General features: G+C 54.1%; 1 protein-coding gene and 1 long non-coding RNA gene across 2 annotated transcripts; both read right to left on the reverse strand.

The window, feature by feature from the left end:
* MMP2 (matrix metallopeptidase 2) lies at nt 1-24,983 on the reverse strand. Its single transcript, XM_079119691.1, has 13 exons — nt 24,566-24,983; nt 21,100-21,326; nt 20,044-20,192; nt 18,949-19,077; nt 18,570-18,743; nt 15,974-16,147; nt 15,060-15,233; nt 13,252-13,407; nt 11,974-12,115; nt 7,713-7,849; nt 6,341-6,500; nt 2,552-2,661; nt 1-816 (listed from the first exon to the last, which is right to left on the reverse strand). Exons 1-13 carry the CDS (start codon nt 24,716-24,718, stop codon nt 713-715), a joined length of 1,989 nt encoding a protein of 662 aa, XP_078975817.1. The 5' UTR covers nt 24,719-24,983; the 3' UTR covers nt 1-712.
* LOC306649068 lies at nt 22,478-24,556 on the reverse strand. Its single transcript, XR_013760569.1, has 2 exons — nt 23,073-24,556; nt 22,478-22,939 (listed from the first exon to the last, which is right to left on the reverse strand). It is a non-coding gene; the product is annotated as an uncharacterized lncRNA (long non-coding RNA).
* Nucleotides 24,984-26,800: the final 1,817 nt, after the last annotated feature.

The following is a 26,800-nucleotide window of genomic DNA, read 5'->3' on the forward strand; positions in this document are numbered from 1 at the left end:
CTCAATTGGTGTCTTTATTTATACTGGTTGCCATTTCCCATGGGGAACTGTTGAAGGGAGAGGCAGAGGGGGCTGAGCGAGAAGCCACGGCTTGGTCTGCCTCCATCCGGTGGAGGCTGCGGTGGGCAGGGCATCCTAAATGGAGTGAACGAGGGCTACGGTGGGCTGGCATGCATCACACGGTGACTTCAGACAACCTGAGTCCTTCTGTCTGGAAGTGCAGTAAAGTGGGGAAAGATCACAAGAAAAAAGTGCACACAAAGCAACCTGCCAGTGTAGGGTAGGGAAGGTTCTAAGGCGGCCAGCAGTGAGAAGCCAGGTGTGGGGGCCACCTGGTGACATCCCTACCCCACTGCCCCATGCCAGGCTGTCAGGCCGCCAGTGCTGAGACAGTCTCTGTTGGCTGTGGGGTGCTGTGAGTCACAGAAGGTTGTGGAGGGAGGATATCTCGCAGTGTGGCAGCACCAGGGCAGCCCAAAGCTGGGCTGCATGGAAAGCCTCAGAGCATCTTGGGGTGGCTCTGAGGGGTGGCGAGATGTGGGGAGGGACAATTCAGCACCTTTCTTTGGGCAAGGATGGAGGCTCTCTCTGGACTCTTAAATTACCAGGTGAGGGCGAGAAAGCTGATTAGCTACAGAGCTGAAGGCATGGCTCAGGCCCAGTGTTGGAAGGGGCCACCCAGAAGGGCCTACGGGCGCCGGGCCAGGCCAGCTCAGCAGCCCAGCCAGTCCGATTTGATGCTGCCAAACTTCACGCTCTTCAGACTTTGGTTCTCCAGCTTTAGGTAGTAAGCACCCTTGAAGAAGTAGCTGTGACCTGGGACAGAGAAGGAAAAGAGGCTGTGATCTCCCGGTCCTGACACTCTGGCACTCCCAGAAGCTTCCTGGTGGCTGGAATGTCTGCCTTGCCCGGGGAAGAAGGTTTTAAGCCTGAGAAAACTCCTCTGGGGCTGGAGGAAGGGAACTGGCTCTGGGAGTAAGGTCTCCTAGTCCCTGTTCACCCACCTCCAGGATGGGGACAGAGACACCAACCTCTTAGAGCTTGTGATAGGGTTAAAGTAGATAATACGTTATTAGGAATAACAGGAGTGCTCCCCTTGGCACAAGCATCAAACCAAGCACTTCCCTATGCCTGAAGTGGCCAACCAGGAGGCTTCGGCCTTCCCGGGCCCACGGTTGCATTTATTTGGCTTATTTGGCTTATACAAGCTTTTTGTTTTATCTTTAATTCTGAAGAAGTTGCCAACACGTAAACATCTGGAAATGTCACAGGAAGCTAGACTTTTGGCGTCTTTCTAAAATCTCTAGGATATCTAAGATTAGATTAGATCCCAATTTGCGCAGGCCAACAATCACTGGAAGCTTGAAGCAACTGCCCCTATTATGTACTCTCTGGTTCACTTCAGACCTCCTGTCTCTCCTGGTTCACTCCCTACTGTCTCCCTGCCTGCTCCACTCATTTCTGCTGGGTGGCTCCTCCGGGCTTCACAGTCTGTCAATCCCCCCTCATATATATGCTCCTACTTCCTTTGTTTAAAACCTCAGCACACAGTAGGTGCTCAACAGATATTCAGCTGAAGATAACCCTCAGTCTTCCATTTGACCATACAGTCCTTTTACTTGCTTACATGAGACCGCTGGTCGCTGGAGTTCAGAGTTCTGTGCTTAGCATATGGTAGGACTCAAAAGGATCTTTGTGGAATCGAATTGAAATTGCCTCTCAAAAGCCAAATTAAGCTGCTATAAACGTCATCACCCTACGGACATGTATGATTACACGAATGGTATGAATCTACATCGTGCACAACCACAGAAAAGATGTACCCCATTTGTGTACAATGAATCAAAATGCGGTCTGTAAAAATAATTTTAAAAAAGACTGAATGCACCCTGAATGGACAAATCACAGACAATAATAAAATGCTATTCTTTGAAGAAAAATGAGTCAAATGATATTTTCAAAAAAAAAAGATGATGTTATGTAATAGTAGAATCTTTTATTTCATTTTTGGACTTTCTCAGTAAAACAAAAAGTAGATTAAAAAAAAAAAAGGCCAAACTGGACTTATTTCCAGGGCCCTAGAGAGCTCAGAGGCCTCCTCAGGAATATGGTTTTCAAATTCGTGATTCTATCCCTTGCTGACACTGGTTGTGTTTGAGTCAGCAAGGGAGCAAACAGAGCAGGGTGAAGTTTGCCCTGTCGCCAATGGAGCATCCTTCTGCTAATAGGAGGCTGCCAGGCCCCACGGGTCCTGGATCCAACCCCAGCGTGAGTCCAGGGCACCAGGCCATGCTGCTTGCCTCCCAAGGCCTCTTCCCGCCCCCACCCTGGCCGGAGGCCCACAGCTGTGAGGGGCCTTACTGCCTGGAGCCTGGCTTGAGGGAACAGGGGTCAGGGGCTGGATGCCATCCAGCACTGGGCTGAAGGGGCTGGTCTGTTTTCCTGGGGCCCAGTGTGCCTGCCCTACACAATGAAGGAGTGTGTCTGAGAGGAGCAGCCCTGGCTGGGGGTGGGGAGTCCTAGAAAGCGGACAGAGGCCTGGGTCGCTCACCACTGCCCTGCAGGTCCACGACGGCGTCCAGGTTGTCGGGGATGGCATTCCAGGCATCTGCAATGAGCTTTGGGAAGCCAGGATCCATTTTCTTCTTTACCTCATTGTATCTGTAAGGAAAGAGACAGACATGGTGGACCAGTGGGCCTCCCTGAAGGCCACCTCCTTCCCTGTGATCTGGTGGGGAGGACCTGGAAGAGAGCTCCTGAGTGGGCTGGGAAACCACACCTGGCCCTTCCAAGAGGCAAGATGGAGTGCAAGCGCCTGGTCTCGGGCCGGGGTCTGAATCCCAACACCACCACTTGCTGATGACCTGGCTTTGCACAAACCCATCAAAGCAATCTGTGGTCGCTGCCAAATGCACAAGCAAGGTGTCTGTCTGTCCCTGAGTCTAGGACTTGGTAGGTGTTTGGAAATATTAGTCCCTCACACACTTTGATTCCCACTGCCTTCTAAGGAGCACTGGACCAGGAGCCCACAGAAGGGGTCACGCCCCCTAATTCTTCACTCTGTAGTTTGAACAAATTGCCACTGCTTCATCTATCAGGCAGAGATGACACCCCATGTCCAGGGAGATGATGGTGGCCAGGAGGGTGAGGTTACAATGCAAGGTGGCGGGTGTGAGTCAGGCCTGTCAGTCAAGGGCGGACTGCACGCCACCTCAGTGCCAGCTGCAGCCATCAGGGTGCATACTTACCCAGGGCCCCGCCTTTAACTCAGGTAAACACCTTGAGCCTTGGCTGGCAGGCTCTTCTCCCTGGCTCTTTTTTAATGTTTTGGAAAACTTTTAAATGTTGTCGTCAGTTTGACTTCTTTGTTTCTCCACCCTCTCTCAACTCGTTTATCATACTCTAAATATTTAATAAGCTCCCACTATCTGCCCGTGGATATCTCAGCAATCAAGGTCAAGTTGTCCCTCGAGGAGAAACTTTTCTAGACCCATCTGTGTTTGAAAACCATCCGGGCAGGAGCCAAGCTGTCCTCTGTGGACCTCTGAGCCGGTTCTTCACCTCCACTGGGGATTCCAACTTCTCCGAATCTTCATCTACCAGGTCCTTCTGACCAGCCCACCACCCCAAGGGCTGCCACCGTTCCAGCCGCATCACAGCCCTTACCTCTTGCAAAACCTACTTCTTCACGACCTGGGTTACCAAAATCAAGTTTACTTGCTCAAATCCCAGGATTCCCAGCTGCCTCACTTCCACCGACCCCTCCAATGACATCCCAGGAGAGCAGCCTGGGCTGGAACTTGCCCTCATTTCTCTCATTCTATCCTCAGCAGATGAGAAGAGCAGGAATCAACCCCATTGTACAGATGAAGAAACCAAGGCTCAGAGAAGTGAACCCATTTCTTTTTATCCAGGAAGAACGGTGTGGTGGCATGAGATGTTGGCTTAGAAGGGGGCTCCGTCTCTTCCCTTTCCCTTCTGTGCCCGCCATCTTGAACAGTGTTACTCATAGGCTGGCACACTGCTTGGAGAGCCTTCATAGATGTTTCTCCTCTGCAGTGTAGAGCAGGTGTAAGGCTATCTGTGTTCTGGCTTCCCAACACGTGTGTCCTCAACCTGCTTGAGCCTCGGGAAGCATAGGGCTGAAAGCAGTACTTAAATAAGAAATCCAGGTGCCATGCACAGCCTCAGGCCAGGGTTGGGCACCAGCCCATAAGGACAGACACCCTCATTTGACTCAAACGTGTTCCAGTCACTTTCACTCAATTGTAAGGTCCAGGAGGACGGGGGCGAATATTCCCTGAACCTACCTCCCAGCACCTAGCTAAGTACCTGGCACATAGGAGAGGCTGCATATGTATTTGTGGGCTCAGTGGGAGCTTCGCAGCATTCTGGAAGAGCTTCTCACCTTCTGCCACCCAGGGGCTCTTTCCATCTCCAGCAAGGTGTGCCTCTGCAGTCTTAAGCTCATCAGTGACCTTTTCTGGGAGAGAGCTGTCTTTTGGAAGCCCAGCCCAGGGCCTCTGAGCAGCCCCTCATCTCTGCCCCATCCACAGTGAGCTCAGGGAGCCACCTCCATGGTGCAGATGGCCTGCCTTGACCCCTGGCTTAGGAGGTGGGCTTGATATGGAGAAGGACTGGGAGGCAGATAACTCTGTCTGGAAACCCAGCCAGGCACTGCCACAGTCCGTGGGCCAGTGGGTGCGCACACACGTGCACGCTCACACATAAACAGGTCTGTTCTCATGCATCTATACATACAGTGCATGGCAGGGTGACTGTAAAGTCCTTCTAACACTTGCTGGGAAGACTGCCTGCAGGCCTTCACGATTCGAAGGTTCCTATTTCTGTGATTCTGTGCCTCTTGTCATCTGGGATCCTCAGCTTTGAGACTTGGGAGCACCCGTGGAGCTGAGATGCCATTTCTTGTACGTGGGCATGCTGGGGAGTGTCCCAGGGCCTGTGGGCGGGAGGCCCACTCCATGGCTTCCGGGCTGACTGTTTTCCTTTTGAGGCTTGAGATATCAATCAGCTTAGGTTGCTAAGTGTCTTAGCAGTGTGTCCAGCGTTCCACCCTGAGGCTGACAGCCTGGCTGGGGACATAAGCGGCTTCTAAATCAGGGCAGCTGGGGCAGGGCAGGGGACAGGAACAGCAGACACAGAGGCCTGGGAGGAAGCAGGATTCTTTTGGGGATGACAGACAGCAAGTCCCTCTGAGTAGCTCCTGGGTAGGACCCAGATGCAGTGACTGCCACAGAAGGAGCATGAGGCACGAGGAGGGAGAGGATGGAAAGTCACCCCAAGATCCCTGGCACACCAGTCTGGGCTTCCCCACCAACTAAACAACCAGAAGGTTCAGCAGAGGAAGCAGTGGGCGGGAAGAGAGGAGGCACCGTCACACCCTGGCTCTGTATCAGTAGACACAGAGGCAACTGTCCAGTGTATTTAATTTCTTGGGGCCTCAGTTGTTAAGCGTGAACAATTATCATCAAACTCCTGAGATCTGGGCTGCCTCTCAGCAACCATTCCAGGACATGGGGCTCTCTGGCTCTTTAGTCCTGATGGTGGCCTCTCAGAACCGGACCATTCTCTTCAAATGACCTGGAGCAGAGAGCCACCTGCCGCCAAACTGCTCCCCTGCCAGTCTGCCCCTGCAGCCACTGGGCCAGCGGTGGACATTCCAGAGAGATCCTGCTGCTTCCAAGGGTTCAGATGTGGACCCTGGCCCCCTGGGTGGCCGCTGCCATCTCTCCAGCTTCCACATCTCCCTTCTGTCACCCCTGCACCATCACTGCCGTCTCTTGGGGCTCCACTGCATCAGGGACAACGTAGACCAATGTCTTCTCTGGGAGACAGAACGCCTGGGTTCAGAGCTCTACCTTCACCACATGGCAGTGTGGCTCTGAACTAGGTATTTAATCTTTCTGCAAAATTTCCTCATCTGCAAAATGGGAATGGTATCAATCCATATCTTACAGAGCCCTGAGAACAGTGTCAGGCACACAGCATTGAGAGTAGCAGCTATTACCTTCATCTTTGTTTTTATTCCCTCCTCCTTCAGTGAGTCACCCGAAGACATAAGGCTCCAGACCAGACATGGACCCAAGGAGAGGCCAGCTACGTAGGCAAAGAGATTCTGCCCAGAATTATACCAGCCACGTATGTGTACAGGATGCCTCACTGTTTGGTGACTTCTCAGAAGGGATGCAGCCCTGGCAGGTTAGAGGCCAGAAAGGAGCATCCGTGGCCCACTGACCTCTAAACTTGACCCAGGAGGCTTCAAGCTGCAGTGTACTTCTTCTAGTAAGCTGTATGCTGTCCTGCCCACGGCCTCTCTTACCTCCAGAATTTGTCTCCAGCAAAGATGTAGGTCTTCTTGTTCTTGCTCCAGTTAAAGGCAGCATCCACTTTCTGGACATCAGGGGGCAATCCCAGGCTGGTTAGTGGCTTGGGGTACCCTCGCTCCAGGGTGCTGGCAGAATACACCCAGTACTCGTTTCCTGGGGGGAAGAGAGTATGGTGTTGGCTGGTGGTAAGTCCCCCAGGCCATCATCCGTCTGGCAAAGGACCCCACTACAGCCATCCTCAAAGGGACACAGCTTCCTGCTCGCATCGGGGTTCAGCACTGGAATTGGGTCACACACAGGAATTTGAAAGTCAATTATGGAATATAGAGAGTGCCAGGCCAAGATGGTAAGCATGGGAGTGGGGGTGGGGTGGAGCCCGCACAAGTGTCGTGCCTGCCACGGAAAGGCACATCTCCCTGATTTCCACAAAGCTGCCCTGAGAGCCAGCAGCTGCCCTGGTCAGGACGCATGGTTGCTGTGGAATGGAGGAGATGGGAGTCGGCTGGGGGGATAACGGGTGCACACAGCCTTGAGGAGCCTCCAGCACTCTAGAAAGTCTTTCCCTCCCTGCGGCCAAGGTAGGGGCCCCCTTGGCAGCCCCATCAGAGCCTGTACCGCATCCCCTCCTGGCAGCCTGGTCATCTGTCTCCCTGAGGAGTCTGAGCAAAAGGCAGAAGCTGCATTCCCAGAGCCCAGCCAAACCTGGCACATACTACATGCTCAGTAAATGTTGAATGAGCCAGGCTTCCCACACTTCAGCCATGTATGTGCACCCGACCTGGATGATTTTTCTACTTCTAGAGATTCCTTGTACTACTATTTATTTATAATTCTTGCTTTCAGTGAATTCCATTGGAAATCTTTAAAAAATAAATTTCTTAAAAGAACTCTGGGGCTTGTCTAAATATCATGTATTGAATAATTCATTTCTATCCTGGTTTGATGCCACTCTCAAAACTAACTACCTCTGTTTAAAAAAAAAAAAAAGTATAGGCTAAAAATGAAAACTATTAGTTTTTAAAAATTCTAACTCAAGCAACTGCCTGCCAAAGACTCAAGCTCTAGAACGATGTCAGAGACATGCCGGCTCTAAAATGAGATTTCTTCCTTCTTGAAAAGGAAGCCCAAGGACTGAGAGAGAATTCAAAGGAAAGGAAAGGTTTCCTATGTGGGTAAAGCCCTTCGAAGCCAGGTGGCAGATGCATCCCACGCTCTGGGAAGTGAGGCTGGGAAAAGGAGTCCTTAAGGAGCAGAGGCCTGCACAGGTGTCCAGGAACGAGGTGTGGGTGGAGGAGTGGGCCTGGGCCATGCAGAAGCCCTGGGCAGTGCCAGTGAGGCCACAGGCTGGCGGGACCCTCCACACACCTGCAAAGAATACCGCTTTCTCCTCCTGCGGGGCCTCATACACAGCATCGATCTTTTCTGGGAGCTCAGGCCAGAACGTGGCCACCAGCAGGGGCCCCATGGGCTTGTCACGTGGATTCACAGTCCGCCAAATGAACCTGGGAACAGGAAGAGGGCACATCAGGGGAAACCACACGTCCAGTCACTCTGCAGCTCTAACCACATGTGCCTCCCCAAGCCCACGCAGCAGCTCCCAGCAATGCTCTTATGAGGGGTGGGGGAGACAAGAGCAAAGAAAGTGGGAGAAGGATGGGGGATTTGGCAGAGTCCCTCTGCAAGACGCTGAGGAGCAGCCCCTTTGCTCCGCACCCCCACTTCCTCCAGGAAGCCTCCTCTGACTACCTCTGTCCACACTCTGTTCTCCTTTTTAGAAGCTTCTCAGAATTATCAATTCTAAGAATCTGGCATAACTGTCTTATCTCTCCAGAGTAACAAACACTTCTGTGCCTTGTAAATTTTAATCCAATAATAGCCTAGTATGCACACTTGATGGTCTACCCAGCATCTATTATCTATTTCCCTATCATCCTTTCTCTGCAAATTCACATTTATGCTCCGTCCTTCACCAACACCACCACCAGTCCCCACTGCCTGTGACCCAGTCCCTATTCTTATTCTAAGAGTAGGTGCTGATTAGTCTCAGCCATCGGTTCTCAGAGTGTGGTCTCCGGACCAGCAGGACCAGCAGCAGAAGTATCACCTGAGGATTTTTTAGAAATGCAAATTATTGGGTCCTCCCTGAGATCTCTAGGGCAGGCTCTCTGGACTAGTGGCTGGGAATCTGCATTTCCACAAGCCTGCCAGATGATTTTCATGCACACCAAAGTTTGAGAAGTACAGGTCTAAGCCAATCAGAGTTCACCATTTCCTGCCAACAGCTACTGATTCAGCAGCTGTCATCTGACTCATGTTGGCACAAGATGGAACAGATACACTTGTATCTTATTATCTCACATCTAGGTGTGTGTGTGTGTGTGTCTCCACTGGATTTGGGGCGCTTGTTGCTCCACTTGCACCCGCAATCTTCTTTTAACCATGAGAGGACCCAGTCTCGGGACAAAGTTCTTGCAAAGAATGGCACTGCACGAAGACCGCCAGTCGATGACCCTCTTCTGCTCCTGGAAGCAGCCCTACCCCTGGACGCTGTATCGCGTCAAAGCGACCTCTCTCCACAGTTGAAGCCCTCAAGATTCGCAAAAGGAGTGGATGATAACTCGGTTACTTGAAGCAAACCATCCTTGTACAGGAAGGTATCATGCTTCTCATTTGGCAAATGAAGCTCAGAGAGGTTCTGACTCTCAAAGCCCAGCTGAATCATCCTACCACACTCCCCATGTCTAGCACCAATTTCTACATATGTTCAGTGCTGAAGTGTTGACTGATTACTTCAATCAGTCCATTAAATTCTCATCAAAGTCCTTTTGAAAGAAAATGTGACGTGACAGGTGAGGGACGGCCCTGGCTGGGCCACTTCTGACACCCACAGGCATGCTCAGGGCTTCCTGAGTGGCAAGTGCTCCAGGCTAAGGGCACTGTGGGAGAGCCGGTTCCGACTCGCCTCTTCCCCATCCCCTCAAGGGGGCTGCGTGGTGGCACTGGGACCTGAGGAGGCTCGACTCCTCATTGCATTTTGGACCTCATTTCTCTTTGCCTTCCGCCATCTCCCTCCTGGCAAGGTAGGGAGGGCAGGGCATCGGAACCTCAGCACCTGGCCCCGTGCCCGGAGCAGATGAAGCTCTTCACAAGTTCATCTCCCTGTCCCTCCCTGTGTAGGTCAGGAGTCCCCATCTCCATGGCGGGGCTTTGCAGCTTTCCCTGTCTCTCCCAGTTCCCATGGTGTCACCCTCTCCCCATCCATCAGAATCTTGCTTCCTCCTAAAGCCCTGTTTGAAGGCTGGCTCCTCTGGGAAGCTTCCTAGATGGCCCACAAAGGCACTCTGCTAATGCCTCTGCATTCCTTTCACTCAGCCACATATTACTGTTGCTTTTTTCTGCCCGTTTCCCCAACCAGACTGGTGAGGCACAGATTTTAATGTGCATCAAGATTATTGGAGGAATTTGTTAAATTGCAGATTCCTGGGGGCCTGCCTTCAGAGATTTCAGTCAAAGGGCTTCAGGCAGAAACCCACATTTAAAAAAAAATAGTTTGATAGATATATAATGGTCATTCAATAAATTGCATGTATTTAAAGTATAGAATTTGATAAGTTTGGAATTGTGTTTACCCCTGTGAAGCCATCACGGTAATCAGAACTGTAATATCTTGATCACCTCATGCCCACTGACCCACACATCTTTTCCACCACTGACCGCTGATCTGCACTCTATCACTATTGGTTAGTTTCCATTTTACAGAGTTTGGTATAAATGAAATTATATAATATGTACTCTGGCCTAGCTTTTTTCACTTACATAATCATTTTGAGATTCATCCCTACTGTAGTAGACATCACTTCTCATTAATAAATCATTTCTCATTTCTCTCAATTTAATTTCTAAGTAGTAATCCATTGTGTGGATATAGCACAATTTGAGAAACCCACACATTAAACACTCATGCTCCAGGTGACTCTGGTGTAGGAGGCCTATGAACCTCCTTTTGAGGGCACTGTTTGAGACATTAAGCAGGCCTTCTGTCCCCAGAACACTGTCCTTCCTCCCCTGACTACCAAGGCCTAGCAACGTAATTGGCACAATAGATGCCAAGTAATTATTGGTCAATAGTAAAAGTCGATGTGACTGAATACACTTACTCCATATGTCAGGCAATGTTCTAAGCACTAAGACCATTTAATCTTTATAACTCCCTGTAAGATATGTTGAACATTAGTATCATTTTATAGATGAAGAAACAAAGGTACAAAGAAGATAATTAAGTTGCTATGATCATGGAACCTGCATGTGGCTGATCTATCCTAACCAGAGCTCATCTTCTCGATTACTACTCTATGAATGGACGAACAGATGGATCCACGGATGGAAGGGTCAGGGATGAGAGGTGGCTGGACGGATGGATGAGTGGGTGAATGAATAAATGGATGGGTGCAGGTAAGTATGGATGGATGGACGGATGATGGATAGATAGATGGACCCTCTCATGAGGACCTGGACACTGTGACCCACTGTGGGGAGCCCTCCTTATCTAGCAGAATCAGACGTGGTTGAGGCATGGGACACTGAGGCCTGACTCCCAGGAACTGGCAGCCATGGAGGACTGTCCCAGATCACCAGGGAGTACGTGGTGCTGTGTGGGCTTGGTTCCCCATCTGGTTCTATGATAGTTTCCCTGAGCAAACTGGCTCCCCTAACTCCACCCCATCCTGTTCATCACAGAAGCCCCACCTGGTTTGGGCCCCTTTACCTGTGTGACTATAAATAAAGGAGAGTCGAGCTACTCCATGTTGTTAGAGACCAGATGGGGTACGGCCCAATCCGTCACGCCCCCTCTCATTAGAGAAGAGTATTGGCTCTTGTGTGTTTGTTGATTAGATAAGTTTATGGGTAATTAATTGATTTATAGCCAATATCATCCTCCAGCAGTTAACCCTTTTCTCATCCATGCAGGACGTGGCAGAGACCCCAACAATCCATCACCCAAGGGCGTGGGGCATCAGGGGATGCTCAGACCTGAGTCAAGTGCGTGGGGGCCTTTACATGCAGCATGAAGGATCTGGTCTTTCCCCACCACACCCAGAGCAATCCGGCCATTTGAGATGAAGGCCACTCCAGAAGGCCAGTGGTAGCCGGGCTTGTCCATCCAATCCTCCCCTCATCCTACTTTGGGAATCGCACATCCCTGTGCATGGCTGTGTGCAACTCGCCATCCGACCTTTAAACAGATGTTGGGTGCAGCCAGGTGATTTGCACCAGGCAGTGAAACATCCTCAGACATGATGTGAGTGGATGCTTTCAATCTCTTGTGTGGTGTGATTTGCCCTCTTTCACCCTGTCACCTGCCACGAGTCAGCACTGACCCCAGAAGAATGAGTGACGCACAGAACGTGCCTGACCCCCAGCTGCACCTGGACACCTAGACATCCAGTAGGCCCACAGAGTAGCAGGTGCAAAGAAATGCTTGTGCAACCGAGATGTGCATGTTGTGACACAGCAGACTGGTCGTCCAGTGAGGCCGCCAGTAAGGGAAGGGATGGGGACCCAAGAATAATGGGAAGGGGCAGAGGACAGAGGGCAAGAGGGACAAGAAGCAAGCTCCTGCACTCACCGGTCCTTGAAGAAGAAGATCTCACCACGGATCTGAGCGATGCCATCAAAGACAATGTCCTGTGTGCAGATCTCGGGAGTGACAGGTCCCAGCGTAGGGGTGGGGCCGGTGCCAGTATCAGTGTCTGTGTCAGGGGAAGCCCCTGGGGCAGGAGGAGTACCTGAACTTAGATTCTCCCCAGCTCCAAAGCTTCTCCCCACCAGGCTGGACCCTCAGGCTGCCCATCCAGCCAGCTGAGGTTCAGAAAGAAACGTCCTCTGGCCTTAGTGTTGGCCTGGGACTAAAATGCCTGGACTTGGGGACGGGGGAGTGGAAAGACACGAGAGCCCACGTGCTTTGTCAATGCTTCATCAACATCCGAGTGGACTCTCTGGGCATCATCATTATGCCCATTCCACAGAGGAGGACACAGGGCCCAGGAAGGTTGAGACACAGGGGCCAGGATTTGAAACTAAAGCTCAGATTCTTAAAACAGCCCAGAGCCAGGGCAGTCAGGGGGCTGCTTGTGTGTCCAGCGCCGGGGGTGTGGCACTTCCTCAAGGGTAGTCCCTTTACTCCTGATGATAAGCAGCCACATGGGAGGACAGAGTCCAGAGAGGTCACTCTGGACTCACTCTCTTGCAGCTGGTCAGCGGCAGAGGCAGCACTGGGACCCGGCACCTCTGGGTCCAGATCTTGGGGTCCTTCCCAAGTTGGATGTTCCCCAGGATGCCCCCCAAGCACCACTTTCACAACTGTGGCCGGGTCCAGGTGCCACCAGTACCACTATATTTTAAGTTCTTTTTATAAGAAATGAAGGGACTTTTTAAATGCTAGCTTTGCTGTGCGCACTGACAATAAAAATGAATCAATGGCATCGGGGACTTGTGTTAGGCTTCTGTTAAATAAAAGCATATTAAGAAGTCTAGAAATGTCCGCTCCTGCATCATTAGGGTCTTTCCATTCAAGGAAAAACTCACAAAAGGTGGCCAACAAACCCTCCTGGAATCTAAACCCCACAGGGTTGCTTAAACTTGAGTGACCTTGGGCCCAAAAGGTTACCTTTCTCAAGATCTCAGCTTACTTACTTAGAACACGGAAAGCCCTAGAAATAGGAAGTCAAGAGGCATAGATCCATGCATCACTGGACAGCGCTGCTCTGACCCACCCCAGCACCACAGGTGGCCACTCCTGCCCCTGTCACCAACAGTCCTGGCCAGACGGGGCCTTGCTGCTTCTCACACCCTGGGCTCCCTCCCAGATCACACGACTCCCCGGGTCCCCCTACTGGAGCGTTACCGTAGAGTTCTTGAATGCCCTTGATGTCGTCATGGGACAGGCGGAAGTTCTTGGTGTAAGTGTAAATGGGCGCCATCAGGGCCCCGGGGTCCTGGGAGTGCTCCAGACCCATGGCGTGGCCGAACTCGTGAGCCGCCACGAGGAACAGGCTGTACCCTGAGGGCCGAGGGTGGAAAAACAAGGAGAGAGGAGCCTGGAATCAGACCTGGCCCCAGGCAGGGAGCCTTCCCCAGTCGGCCCCACCCCGGAAGCCTGTAAGCGCATGTCCTGACTTCTTGTCCTCAGAATGCCTCTTGCTTTCTTGCAGGGTCAGCCAAAGTCCCCTTGGCCCCTTCCAGAGTGGGCTGCACGTGCCATGCAGGAGGGAGGCACAAAGCATCTGCAAATTCTTTGTTAAAATTCAAAGTCTAATTTGTTAAAAATCGTGCTTCCTGTCTCTTTGTGTCTCTATAAAGATGAGGGTCAAAACCTGCTCCTCAGGGTTCCCAGAGAGAGAGGAGAGTGGGGAGGGCTGGCCCCAGCTCTCCCCAGGGAAAGCAGAGAGATCCATTTGCACCGGGCCAGGCTCGGCAGACACAGCCCACGCTGGGTCCAATGATGCCCCCCAGAAAGATGTTCAGGTCTTGACCCCGGAACCAGGAAGGTGCCCTCATTTAGAAATGGGGTCTTTGCAATCAGGGTCACATGCAAGGAAGATGCACGTTTATGGTGATCAGACACCGGTGCCAGTGGCCCTCATCCAAAGGGGCCCGTGGCACAACGAGAAGAGAGATGGAGACAAGCAGAGACCTCAGGGGAGAAGGCCATGAAATCACGGGCAGAGAACAGAGTGGTGCAGCCTTCAGAGGGGACACGGCCCCACTGGCACCTTGGTTTTAGACTTGCAGCCTTCCAGAAGCACAAAAAAACCCACTCATGGGATGAAGCGGCCGGCGTGTGGCACTCTGTCAAGGCGGCCCAAGGAAACAAATTCAAAGTCACAGTCCAGCCAGACCTTCAGGTAGAAGCCCAGTGCACAGCAGGCAAAACCAGACACGTCTTTGCCAGGAACTTGGCAGGGGTAAGAAAAGGCCTTTGGCCAGCCTCTGGCACTGGCCAAGCTCCCTCTCATTGTGACTGGACATAAGAAGACAGGCTGGCTGGACTCCAGCAGGCCCTGGACCAGCCCTCTCACCTGGTCCTCGTGGGCTCTGCAACCCAGAGTGGCCACAGTGCCCAACCACACTGTTCCACTGTAAGGCCACGGGCTGTTGCTGGTCACTCGCTCACCCCAGGATGAGTCCTGGAGGGTGGAGTTGTCCCAGCTGGCTGTGTCCCCAGCACAGATGGAGACCCCCATCCACAACCTGGCAAAGGACAGCTGATGGGTCAGGATGGTCTGGTGGCTCGGGGGTGGGACTCCTTTCCCTGCTGTCTGTTGCCCACCCAGCTACTGGAGGCCTCTCCTGTCGGAGTGGGGATGTGTCTAGAACAATGGCTGCTCTGGGTAGAGCGAGCTGTGCCCTGAACTCACACACGCTTCGGTCCCCTCGGCCCTGCCTGGATGGGGGCTGGGGTGCAGGCAAGGTCTGGAACCAAGGCCAGCGGGGTGCGTGGGCCTGCGTGGAGGTTGTGTCTGCCAAGCTGGGTGAGGCGAAGCAGGAGCCTGGCTTCAGGGGGGCTGGGCAGGGTCTCAGCCCTGGGGTGCAGCCTGGGGTACTGTGTCCCTTGCCAGGGCGGGTGGGAGTCTGGGGCAGGGTCGATGCTGGAGGTGAGTGTGGCCAGGGTGTGGAGGGACTGGCCAGCAGCCCAGTGACAGGGCCCCGTACCTTGGTCGGGGCAGAAACCCCACTTGCGGTCATCGTCGTAGTTGGCCGAGGTGGCGCACCACATCTTCCCGTCACTGCGGCCGGCACTGGTGCAGCTCTCGTACTTGTTGCCCAGGAAGGTGAAGGGGAAGACACAGGGGGCGCCTTCCGAATTCCCACCAACGGTGGACATGGCTGTGGGACGAGGCGCACAGGTCAAGGTCCCCGGGAGAGGATGGCCTGCCGCCAAGGTCTGCGGGCCACAGTGAGACCCGCCGGGCACAGCAGCAGGCACCCCACAACCCCCCGCCAGTCACACCAGGTGCCGTGGGGACCTTGTGCTGCCCCCTGGGGACGGATGCACGGGGAGACTGAGGCTTGGAGAGACGAAGAAACTGGCAAGGGTAGGTACCGCCCCCAGTGTCAGGGCTGAGGCCCAAACCCAGGCTGCCAGACTCCCAAGGCTGTGGGCACAGGGGCAAGAAACCCAGGAGGCTGGGCAGAATCGATGGTCCCACACATGCAACCCGAGTAACCCCACAGGCAGGGCCCAGCAGAGACCAACGTCCGGGTCCAGGGCAAATGGCAGGCTCGCTAAAGAGGGGCTGGAGGAGGGTGGGATGGAGAGAGGGCGTCCATGGAGGGAAGGAGAACAAGGAGAAGCAGCCAGGAGAGCCCGGGGGTGGGGGGTGGGACAGAGGCAGAAAGAAACACCCATCAGTGAGACTGAGGGACAAGGGCAGGCCAGCAGAGAGGGTCCTGGGCAGGCCTGACATTGGGTGTCCCCAGCTGGGCTGACGCGGCCATCCGCGCCTCGTGCAGGCTGCCTTCTGTGGCTGGCACCCCATCCCGGGCAAAGAGGCTGGGGCGGCCCGGTGGGTTTTTGAGCAGGTAACAGGGTGCCGGCCCGCGGGCGGCGGGAGGAGAACACCCACCAGTCTCGGGGCAGAAGCCGTACTTCTTGTCGCGATCGTAGTCCTCAGTGGTGCCGCACCAGCGGTAGCCGTCCGTGCGGCCCTCGGTGGTGCAGCTGTTGTAGGAGGTGCCCTGGAAGCGGAAGGGGAACTTGCAGGGCTGTCCGTCGGCGTTGCCACCCATGGTGAACAGGGCTGGAGTGGAGGAGAGAGCGGGTGACTGAGAGAGAGCCCTGGCCCTGGCCCGGCGGTCCACCTGCTAGCGCACACCACAGAGGCTGCTGGTCGCTGACTTTAAACACGACCTCCGCTGGCTGGTAAACAGCTGCTTCTCCGAGCTCCTGGAGAGGACCCCTGCCTCCCGGGCCCACCTCCTCGCGCCCTGGGACCTCGTGGACGCCAGCCATGAAACGCGTGGCACTCAGTAGGGCCGCCAGGACCCTACCCCAGCCCAGGTCACCATCCACTCTGCCTGGTCAGCACTCGCACCATGTGGACTGCTAACTATGTCACCCCCAGTGGGCCCGTCCACACGCGTCTCTCCATCTGGTAAACAGGGAAACTGAGGCTCAGACCAAGTTTGGTTCCGGAAGAATTCATGGTCGCATGACTGGCGACTGTAACTGACAACCACCAAACACACTCCCCTCCATCTCTCTCACACGCCGTCACACGCCGTCACACGCCTGGAGAGTCGGGGAATTCAGGTGGAATTCAGGATGTGGCCTCTCTCAGGTTCTCCTCCAGCTTCCCCATCCCCTCCTCTATCCCAAAGCTACAAAATGGTGTGTCTCTGGAATTGCCAACGAGCAAAACCACAAGTGTGTAACAAGGACCATCTGTGCACAACGGCGCCAGAGGTGACCTCACCAGCCCCAGTTAACTCCAGCATGGCCAGGAAGGAGTGCGGCCCTGGCCTCCCACCGCCAGACTCAGGGCCCTGTCCTCACCGTTCCACTCTCCCCTGAACGGGAGACTTGTCCCATAATGCCAGGAACAACGGGGACCCAAGGAAGAGGCAAAAACGGAGTCCAGAGACTTTGGTGGCCTCGGAGTGGAAAGGTGAAGTGTTAATTTCAATGAAGTCCAGCCCCGGGCCTCTGCCACCCAGAAAGCCCCCGTCTCTGTTCAGATCCACCCTCCTGCGTCCAGTCCTCAACCAGGGGGTGGGAAGCAGACACTGACTCAGCAGTCAGGAGGGCCTGAGTAACAGGAACCCCAAACACGCGTGTGGTGCAGGCTTGCACCTGGCTGTGGACCAAGTAAACAGCTCATGTCCAAGGCAGGGAAAAACCCTTCCAAACTTATGGAATACAGCTGCTGCTTCTCCTCTCAAGGCATCCTTTTCCAATTAGAACAGCTGACTCACAGAGGGGTTAATGCCACCTGAATCCTCACTAGGAAATGCAAGATACAGAAAATATTTTATTAAAAAATTTCTGACTTCTTATGGTCATTGGCTTGAAATCTTAATGCAACATTTAGCTTTGGTAATAAAGTGTAAGCAGGAAGATGATTAGCAAGCTATTTGCTTCTTTCCTACTGTCAAGATGGTCAGCGTCTGGTGTTAAGTCACAATGGGAACAGAGACACTCATGGACATGTATAATTCTAGCCCAAAATGATGAAGAGACTTTAATCTGTATGAACTGGAGATTCTTCATCAGCTGGAGAAGAAGGTAGCACTTAGAAACATTTTCAGATTTTTCTCCCATTTTCCCCAAATCTTCTGGGTTTTTGATCACAAGAATCATCAAGTATGATGACTTGATTGAACATGAACTACTATAGACTTTGTGTAATTTATGATCATACAGTGTGTCCAGGATGGTTTTAGAAAGGATTGAGTCAATAAATGTCCTTATCCCTTTTTAACCCTGCTCCTCCTAGATGGTTTCAAAAATCTCTGAAAACATTATTTCAAATACTGACAAAAACACGCAAAAATATCCAGTTGAGCCTGATGTCTTCATCAGACAGAGAAGTAGATGCAAGCTAGACAACCTGATGAACAGTGGCTGATAGTCCCAGGGTCGCAGTCCCCAGCCAGGTCAGGTTCCAGCTCTGTCTGAGTCCTGCCTCCCATCCCACCGCGACCAACCCCAAGCCTCTTCTCATACCCTTGAACCCTCAGTTCTGACCGGAGTGTACAAAGGAGTCCTGCTGAGAATCACCGGGCATTTAAATAGTCCAAAGTTGGTTCTCACGTACGTCAGAAAAAATAATCAACACGTTAAACCTGCGATTTCACAAATGTCATTGCTAACGGTGGCTTTTAAAGAGCCGGACTGATCTCACCCAACTATCAAGCAAACGGAGTTGTAGCCACATCACATTTCAGCCAACATCAGATCCCACATGCAACAGTGGTCCGTGAGGTCCACTGGTGACACTGTGGCCATCTCAGCCCGGGGAGGTACCGCTGACCGTGATCACACAGCTCGGAGCCTCTTAGAACGCGTCCCCACCATTACAAGATGCCAGGCTATGATGATACAGGGGAGGGAGCAGATGGCCTGGCCTGGGGGAGCCGGGGGATGCTGGTGGCCCGGCCTGCGGAGTCTGGAGGGCGGGGCATAGCAGGGAGCCCCAAAGGCTGGAGCGTGGGGGTGCTCACCTTCATGGGGGCAGAAGCCGTACTTGCCATCCTTCTCAAAGTTGTAGGTGGTGGAGCACCAGAGGAAGCCGTCGCTGCGGCCGGCGTCCGTGCAGCTGCTGTACTCCCGGCCGTTGAACAGGAAGGGGAACTTGCAGTACTCACCGTCTGCGTTCCCGTACTTCACACGGACCACTGGGGGCGACAGGGAACAGGAAGGGTGGGGCTTGACCTCTCCTGCGAGTCCTTTGGAGGCCAGGCCTCCGAGTCACCTGGGAGTGGCTTCCCTTCCCTGGCCTCAGCCGGGTCCCACTGGAGCAGAGGGAAAGACTCTGGGTTGCTAGGGAAGCCATGGCCCTGTTGCTAGGCGACAGGGCAGCGTGCAGGGAAGTCATCTCACCTTGCCCTTCTCCCAGCGTCCACAGCTCATCGTCGTCGAAGTGGGAGTCTCCGCCGACCCCCGCGCCTGGGGCGAAGGCATGAGCCAGGAGCCCGTCCTTGCCATCGAAGGGGTACCCGTCTCCGTGCTCTGGAACACACACGGGACTCAGCTTCCCGTCACCCCCCCGCTGCACCCGAAGCCCATCCCTGTCCACGCTGGCAGTCCTTGTCCCGCCTGGCATCGTCCCCTTCCCCTGACCCATCGGAGTGACCCAAGGATGCTGAACACAGGGAGTGAACAGAGACCTGTGACCTGGCTGTCGCCGTCCCGCGGCCCACACACGCCCTCCCGGGCATGCTAATCCCAAGGCCACGGCCCCTATCCATGCACCTACAAAGCCACTCCCTGTCCCCACCACTTCCTCTCATCGTCCCCAGGATTCACCCTCCTGTCCACATGGCCCACTTAACCGAATCCCCACCTTCAGGTCACAAGACCCACGTCCACCATGCCCGCCCTTGGACCTACCCTGCTGCCAAGGTCCAGCCCTCCCACCCCCGTTGACCCTGCTCTGTGCCTGTCCCTGACCCCATCACTGCGCCACTCTGTGCTACACCACCTCCTTCACGTCTGTGCAACCCCCAGGGCCCACACCTCCCGCTCCAGGGAGGCCTCTACCCCAGTGTCCACCTGCTAACTCCCATGTCTACACTGCTCCAGTCTGACACACTCTCGTAGCTACAGCTCCCTACAGAGCTACCTGCCAGGATGGCCACTCACCTTGGGGCCACAGAGCACTTGAAAGGGGCCCCTTGTGGCCAAGAAACTGAGTTTTAATTTTAAAAAATGTCTTTGCTAATTTAAGTTTAAACAGCCACATGCAGTTGGTGCAGCCCTCTGGACATACGGTAGCCACGCAGGGCTTCCCCTGGATCCAGGGTTCACACGGCAGCGCGCCCCGCCCTCCCCTCTGTGTGGTGCTGGTGTCTGCACCCCGCCGTGAGACCACCTCAGTGTCTCCACCTGCTACTCTGCACCTGAGTGACCCCGTGATCCCAGGTCTCCCGGACGTCCACGCGGCCCCTCGCCTCCACCAGCCCCTCTTCTGCCTACCCCAGCGGCCGAAGTTGATCATGATGTCAGCCTCTCCGTCATGGATGCGAGAAAACCGGAGCGGGGTCACGTCGCTCCAGACCTGGAAGGCGCGCGCGAAGGCATCGTCCACCGTCTCTGGGTCCAGATCAGGAGTGTACCCAATGATCCTGGAAGGGTGGGCAGGCGGGTGAGTGTGCAAGGGTGTGCAAGGGTGTGCAGTGTGCTCGTGGGAGCGTGCAAGGCGTGCGTCCGTGAGCATGTGAGTGCGTGCGTGAGCAAAGGGAGTATGCGAGTGTGTGCGTGTGAGTGTGTGTGCCTGTGTTGCCCGAGTGTGTGAGCCTAGAGGTCCCAGGGAACTGACAAGCCCACACCCAGGCCAGGTCCCAGGAGTCTCATCGCTCACTTCTGTCAGGGCGAGGCGGGGACAAAGACATAAAAGTGCACTAGGGGACACAGGATAGAGATCCCGCCCTTGCAATCCAGTGCCATCCTAGGCGGAGAGCTCTTAGCACAATTAGTGACCAGTTACAACTCTACCGTATAAAACCAGTTGGTGGGAGCCCACCACGGGGCTCCCTCCAAGAGCTGTGTGATCTCAGGCACATTTTTTAACTTCTCCGTGTTTTCTTTTTTTCCTTTGGGACAAAGCAGTCTGGCTCCAGAGCCCACAATGGAACACAACCTTGCTGCCCCAGTGTCCCATTCAGTAACAGTAATGACAAAGGCTGGCCACACGCTGGCCACAGGTCGAGCACTAGAAAACCTTTATTTAAAGGCCATCTAGCTCAGTTCCACAGACAACCCTATGACGAAGGGTTTTATTGCTCCATTCTACAGATGGGGAAACCAACATTTGGAGTCTCCAAAATGAAGCCCAGCACGCCCCGGTTGGCGAGTGTGTGACCCAGGCTGAGTCCGTTTGACTGCATTTACCAAGAGCCTTGCATGCCATGCCCCGAGATGGTCAGTCCTGACTCAAGGGACCTCGTGGGTCCCCCAGCGGAAGGAGCCAGGCCCCAGGGCACCGTGTCCCTCAGCCTGCTGGCCCTGCCTCTCCCAGCCCAGCCCTGGCACCTGTAGGTGATCTGGTTCTTGTCCCACTTGGGCTTTCGGGGGAAGAAGTTGTAGTTGGCCACATCTGGGTTGCCGCAGCGCGGCTTCCGCATGGTCTCGATGGTGCTCTGGTCGAGCTCGCCCGTCTCTGGCAGCCCGAAGAACTTCTGCATCTTCTTAAGGGTGTCCTTGAGCACAAACAGGTTGCAGCTGTCCTTGGGGCAGCCGTAGAAGGTGTTCAGGTATTGCTGGAAGAAATGAAGAGTCAGGGGAAGAAGCCACGTTAGGATAGGTAGCACCGACCCAAGCAGGCCATGGTGACCAGCCTCCAGTGCCAAACCAGAGCTGTCACTCACTGTAGAGTGGCATAACAGCTGTAGAAAGCACAGTCCCACTTCTGGTGCTGGGAGCTTACTATATGCTCTAGTACTGAAGTCAGTATATAGCAACACATTTAATGCTTACAATAACTGCAGATACTATGATCTTTAGCACGGAGAGGGAAAAAATAAGGCTCAGAGGAGTTAAGAAACTTGCCTATGATCACACGGCTCATAAATGGCAGATATGAATTCAGGACCAAGCAATCTGACTCCAGAGCCCACAGGGGCACAAAACCTTCCAGCACCCATCTTTTGCCTCCATCATCTCAGTTAGCCACCTAACAGTTGGGGACTTAGGGATTATTTTCCTCCCTTTTCCTTACAAAGAGCTTCAAGGGGTTATGTGTTTGAGCTCTGGCAGCAGACAGAACCTGAGTTCAAATCCTGGATCTGCCATTTTCAAAAATAAAACGGTCCTCTTCTTCTGTGGCTCTTGCCCTAAATGAAACCCCAAACCAAACAGGCCCCTATAGAGGTTCAGGGACCAACCAATTCATGTATTAAATAAATGCCTGTGGGTATCCACCACGTGGCCCCTGCACTACTGCTGGGGACACGCCGATAAACAAGACAGGCATTTCCAGTCTCTAAAGTTTAAATCCCAGTGCAGGGTGGGGGGTGATGGCGGGTGATGGATCACACACAAATAAATGTGAAATTGATTAAGTGCTAAGGGACGTGTTGGGCTGGTGCAAGGAGCCAGAGGATCTTATGACAGAGGCTCTGACCTCATTGTGGGATTGTGGGTAGTTGGGAAATGGGAAGAGAGTGTAACAACCCCCATCACGTAATAGTAACCAGGGCCGCTGCTTCCTGAGCACTTCCCAAGAGCCAGGTTCCTTATCAGTGTCGACATGACTTCTTTAACCCCAAGACAGATACCATGAGTACCCTTGGTTTGCAGGTGAAGAAACAGACTCTAGAGGTTAAATCAGCTGCTCAAGTTTACCCGGCCAGTTGGTTAATGCACTCCTTGATTTGAAGCCAGGTAGTCTAAGCCCAGAGCCCCCCCCCCCTTTTCTTTTTAAAACATGGACATACAATGTATTTATTAAACAGCAGCATACTTTTTACCCACTTTGCTGTTATCACTTTTACTTAACACGTTTTTTAACAATCATCACACAGTAGATAATATTTACTTATATTTATACCTGTATAATATCTAATTTGGTACACGAATCATTTTTTATTCAATCAGAACCCTACTGAGAGATATTTGGTGTGTTTCTGTCTTCTGCTAATACAAATGGTGCTGATATGAATACGGTCTGTGCACATGTCATTTTGTATTTTAGCCTATCTATTTCGGGGATATTCTACTCCTACAAATAGGCTTTCCTATACCAAAGAGTAAGTATTTAAATTAGATGGATATTTAAAACTACTACAGACAGTTGTTCTAGTTAGAATTTCAATAAACAACTTGTGAGACTGCTTATTCCTTCACAGGCTCACCAACTGGATATGTCCTCTACCTGGGGGGAAGGGATTGGCGGGGGAAAGGGGGCTACCCAAAAGGTGAAAGTCCTTTTCTGAGTGTAGTTCACTCCATCTTTTCCTTTTATTTTCTATGCCATTGGTTTCTGTTCATAACTTAATTGCCCTTACTCTTAATCTGAGTTTAAATTGCTCTCTTTCTCTCTCAAGGTAGAACTTTGAGTTACTGACTTTTTAGAAAGCTTTCTTTTCTAATATAAGCACTAGAGTCCCTCTTCTTAAGCACCCACTGCACCGCTCTGGGCTACACAGACGTCCACTTGCTGCGGAAGGTGTGAGGACGCAGGTGCCACCGTCTCGCTCCAGAGTCCACTCTCACGGCTAAACCAATGGGCACATCACGAGGCCAGCCTCGAAAAGAGCAGACCCCCTAAATATTTCCACCTGCCCAGGGGACAGGTGGTGTGCGTGGTGTCTGCGGAGGGCTGGAGTCACATCCTGATGGCGTCCGCGGGGTGGGCGGGGGGGGGGGGGGGCATTGGATTCCAGTTCTGCAGACTGGGAGAGAGAGGCTGGCTGGAGGGTGAGGGATGTGGAGGGTGACTGAGGCAAGAAGGGGACAGATAGTGGGCCACAGCCCGCGGTGCTTTCAGGCTGAGGGGAGACGCTTTTCTGCTGCCTGGCTTATGCACGGCTGCGGCCAGGATGCCCCGTGAGCCAAGCGCGCGCGCGCGCGTTCACAAAACATCGGAGCCGCGGCGGGAGCTCCTCCAGGACCCATGGCTCGCTGGCCGCTCTCCGACCCCAGCACGGCTCAGCCCGCCCCCGCCCCACGCGCCCGGGCGCTGCAGCTCCTGCCACCCCTCCTCGCCACCCTGCCCGCCGCCCTCCGGTCCTGTCCGCTCCTTAGGTCTTCTGACCCTTGGAGAAGTTCGAGGAAACTTTCCGAGGTTCAACCCTTGACCTTCCTCGCCAACTTGTCCGGCAAGCCAGGCGAAAAAGGTGTGCCGTTTCCCCCACTGCCCCAATTATGTGCCAAGCGGTTTCCTGGAGCCAAAGGGGTCCCTAAGATCCCTCTCCAGAAGTGTGCCAAAGTTCCCAGTAGTCTGCTAACCCCGTTCTGGTCATCCTCATATATGCAAAAGTTTATCCAAATGATCTGCCCAAGAACCACCTTTCCAAAGTGCCCCATTTACAAAAGGGACCTCTTAAGCTGTTTGCCAAAGTTCTACCAGACGCTTGCCAAGGCTCCGATGCCCGTTCTCCAGATGTGTCCAAAAGTAGTGTAGGAAGCCTGCCCCCCTTGCTCGATCCCCCAGATACCAGACAAAGTACTCATTATTTGCAAAAAGAGCCCTTTCCAAACGTCGCTCAAAGCACCCACCCGTCTCCCCCTCGTCCCTCCGCCTTGATGTTTTCCTCGCCCCTCCAATCCCCGCATGTGTCCTGAGGTTGCCAAGCTGCTTAACTGGGGCCGCCTCCACTTACAAAGCTCCCCACCGTTTACGAAAACGGTCCCTCTGCATCCGCTTGCCAAAGACCTCCTGGCAGTTTACCGGGGCCCTCCCCCACGCTGCGTGACCACCACGGCCGACGCGAGGCCCCGTCCTTTGCCTCCGAAGTTTGTCTAAACTTGGCTCGTTGAGGCCAGCGCAGGAACTCACCACCGCCAACTCTTTGTCCGTTTTGGGGGCGACATCGCCGGGGAACTTGATGATGGGAGACGGCGCGGCGGCGGCGCGGCCCAGCAGGCAGCCTAGGACGCAGAGGACCCGCAGCGGGTGGGCGAGAGCGCCCCAGGCCACTTGCGCTGGCATCGTTGCGCTCCCGGGCCCCACGCGTTGCCCGGGGGTTGCTGGCTCCGTGCGTGTGGCCGCGTCGCCGCTGGCCTGGAGCTCGCACTGCAGCTCAGTCCCGCGATCCGGGGGCTCGTGGGCTGGGTCACCTCGGCTTGGCGTGGCTCAGCTGCTCATGGTCCCTGCGCCCCAGCCCGCGCCGCAGCCTTTTGTATCTTTAAAGCCCCAGAGGCGCAGCCTCCAGCCGCCGCCGGAGGGAAGTCTGGGTGCAGCGGAAACAAGGGCGGGCAGCGGCCAGATGTGGCCGGCTGGGCGGGGAGGGCTCTGGCGGCGCGGCTGGGGGAGGGGGCGCGCTCGGCCCGCCCCCCTCCGCCCCGCCCCCCACTCGCCCTCCGCTTCTCTCCAGTTTTCTCTCCCCGCCTCTTTTCCAGCCTCTGGTTACCCCATGCCTAGGATTTAGCTACCAGTGCGACCTCCCCACACCACTTCCCCACCGTTCGGTTCCAAAGAACAGCTAAGGACCCCCTGCTGACAAACATCTGGTGATCACTGTGGGCCCTTAAGGTTGAAGGACAGACTGGAGGGATGCCCAGGGCATCAGGACACCCTGCAGTCCCAGGGGCAGGGGGCAGGGATGGGACGGAGTGGTTGAATGATTAGCAGCATTGAAAGATGAGCAGAAACGGATTTTAGAGGTTTGGAGATGGAAAGAGATGGAAACAAGGTGGGAAGCCCCAGCTAGCTTCCGTAGCTCCCTTTGCTTCCTTCTTTCCTTCTCCCACTTCTTCCTTCCCCCGATACATAAGTGCTGGCGTGGCTCGGTCATAGTGCTAGAGACTAGATAAACCCAGAGGTGCCCAACACCCAGAGTCTCCCAAGGTATGTCCCCTCCCTCTCTCAGGAAAGACAGTTCCTTCCGTAGGTGAGGCGTGGTGGGAACTCCAGCAGGCTTGGGGGTGCCTGACCTCCGCCCCCAAACTAGTAAAGAAGGTCAAGGGTCAAGGAAGGTTTCCTGGAGGAAGTGGCCCCTGAGCTGACACCTGAATTGCTAAGGGGTGGGGGTGTGGTGGGGACGGGGGAGAGATTTTCAGCAAGATTGGAGAGGGACCGTCCCTCTCTCTGAAAAGGGAGAGCAGATCTGGCTAGAATGGTTAAGTGAGGACCAGCCTGGGAAGAGGGCGGGGCACGGGGGTCAGCATCCCAGCTGGAAGGGTCAGCTGTGCTCTGCCTGGGGAGGGTGTGGGGGGCCCAGCGAAGAGGGTGTCCTGTGACAGCCTCTGCAGCTTGGGTCTCAGTGGGCTTCTGACAAGCACAGGCTTGCCTGGCAGGGGCTGCAGCTGGCCTGCCAGAGCCGGCCTGGGAGGGGCTTCTGGGGAGGGACCTGGCCCCAGGAGGGAGCGTGGGGCCAGTGGGAAGCCTGGGCTGTTGGGGAGGGCAAGGCTGAGGTCAGCTGGGGAGGGGGTTTGCCTCCTGGTCCAGCCCCCCTGGCTCATGTCCATGTCCTGCGGATAGCCAGACAGCCAAGCTGGAGAGCCCAGAGCCAGGGGGAAGATGGAAAAAGTTGTCTCACTAATGCAGGGCTCGTGGCCTGTGGGCTGAATCCAGTAGCATCGTGATTCTTTTTTTTTTTCTTTCCGAGACTGGCGACTGGACCCAGGGCTTTGTACATGCCCTCTGCCACTGAGCTACACCTCAGCCCCCCAAGCAGTATTTTGAAATTTGGAAAACTTTATGTTAAAAACACATCATAACTCCTGATTTCTCTTTTAAAACTTCCCCCAAATATGGCAATACCAGGTGCCAATTTCCATATGGTAGTCACCAGCTGCACTGGCTCAGTGGCCGCCCCCTACAATGAGGTGTGGGTTGGGTTTGCCGCAGTCCACACCACTCTCTATTGCCCTGTGCATGACCCACTACTCAGTTTTGCTCACGAACGTTACTTGCTGGGTTTGAGTTTTAACCTATTCTGAAGAGTCTTTGGAAGTCTTGGAGCGTATGCCTTGGGCTCCTTCAGCAGGGACAGGTGGCTTTGGCTGCACTGATTCCAAACCTTGCTAGTTTGGGCATTCCAAGGGCACTGGTGTTCACTGAAGGTACTGG

This window comes from Sciurus vulgaris (genome assembly GCF_902686455.1).
Source record: "Sciurus vulgaris genome assembly, chromosome: 17".
NCBI classification, from domain to species: domain Eukaryota; kingdom Metazoa; phylum Chordata; class Mammalia; order Rodentia; family Sciuridae; genus Sciurus; species Sciurus vulgaris.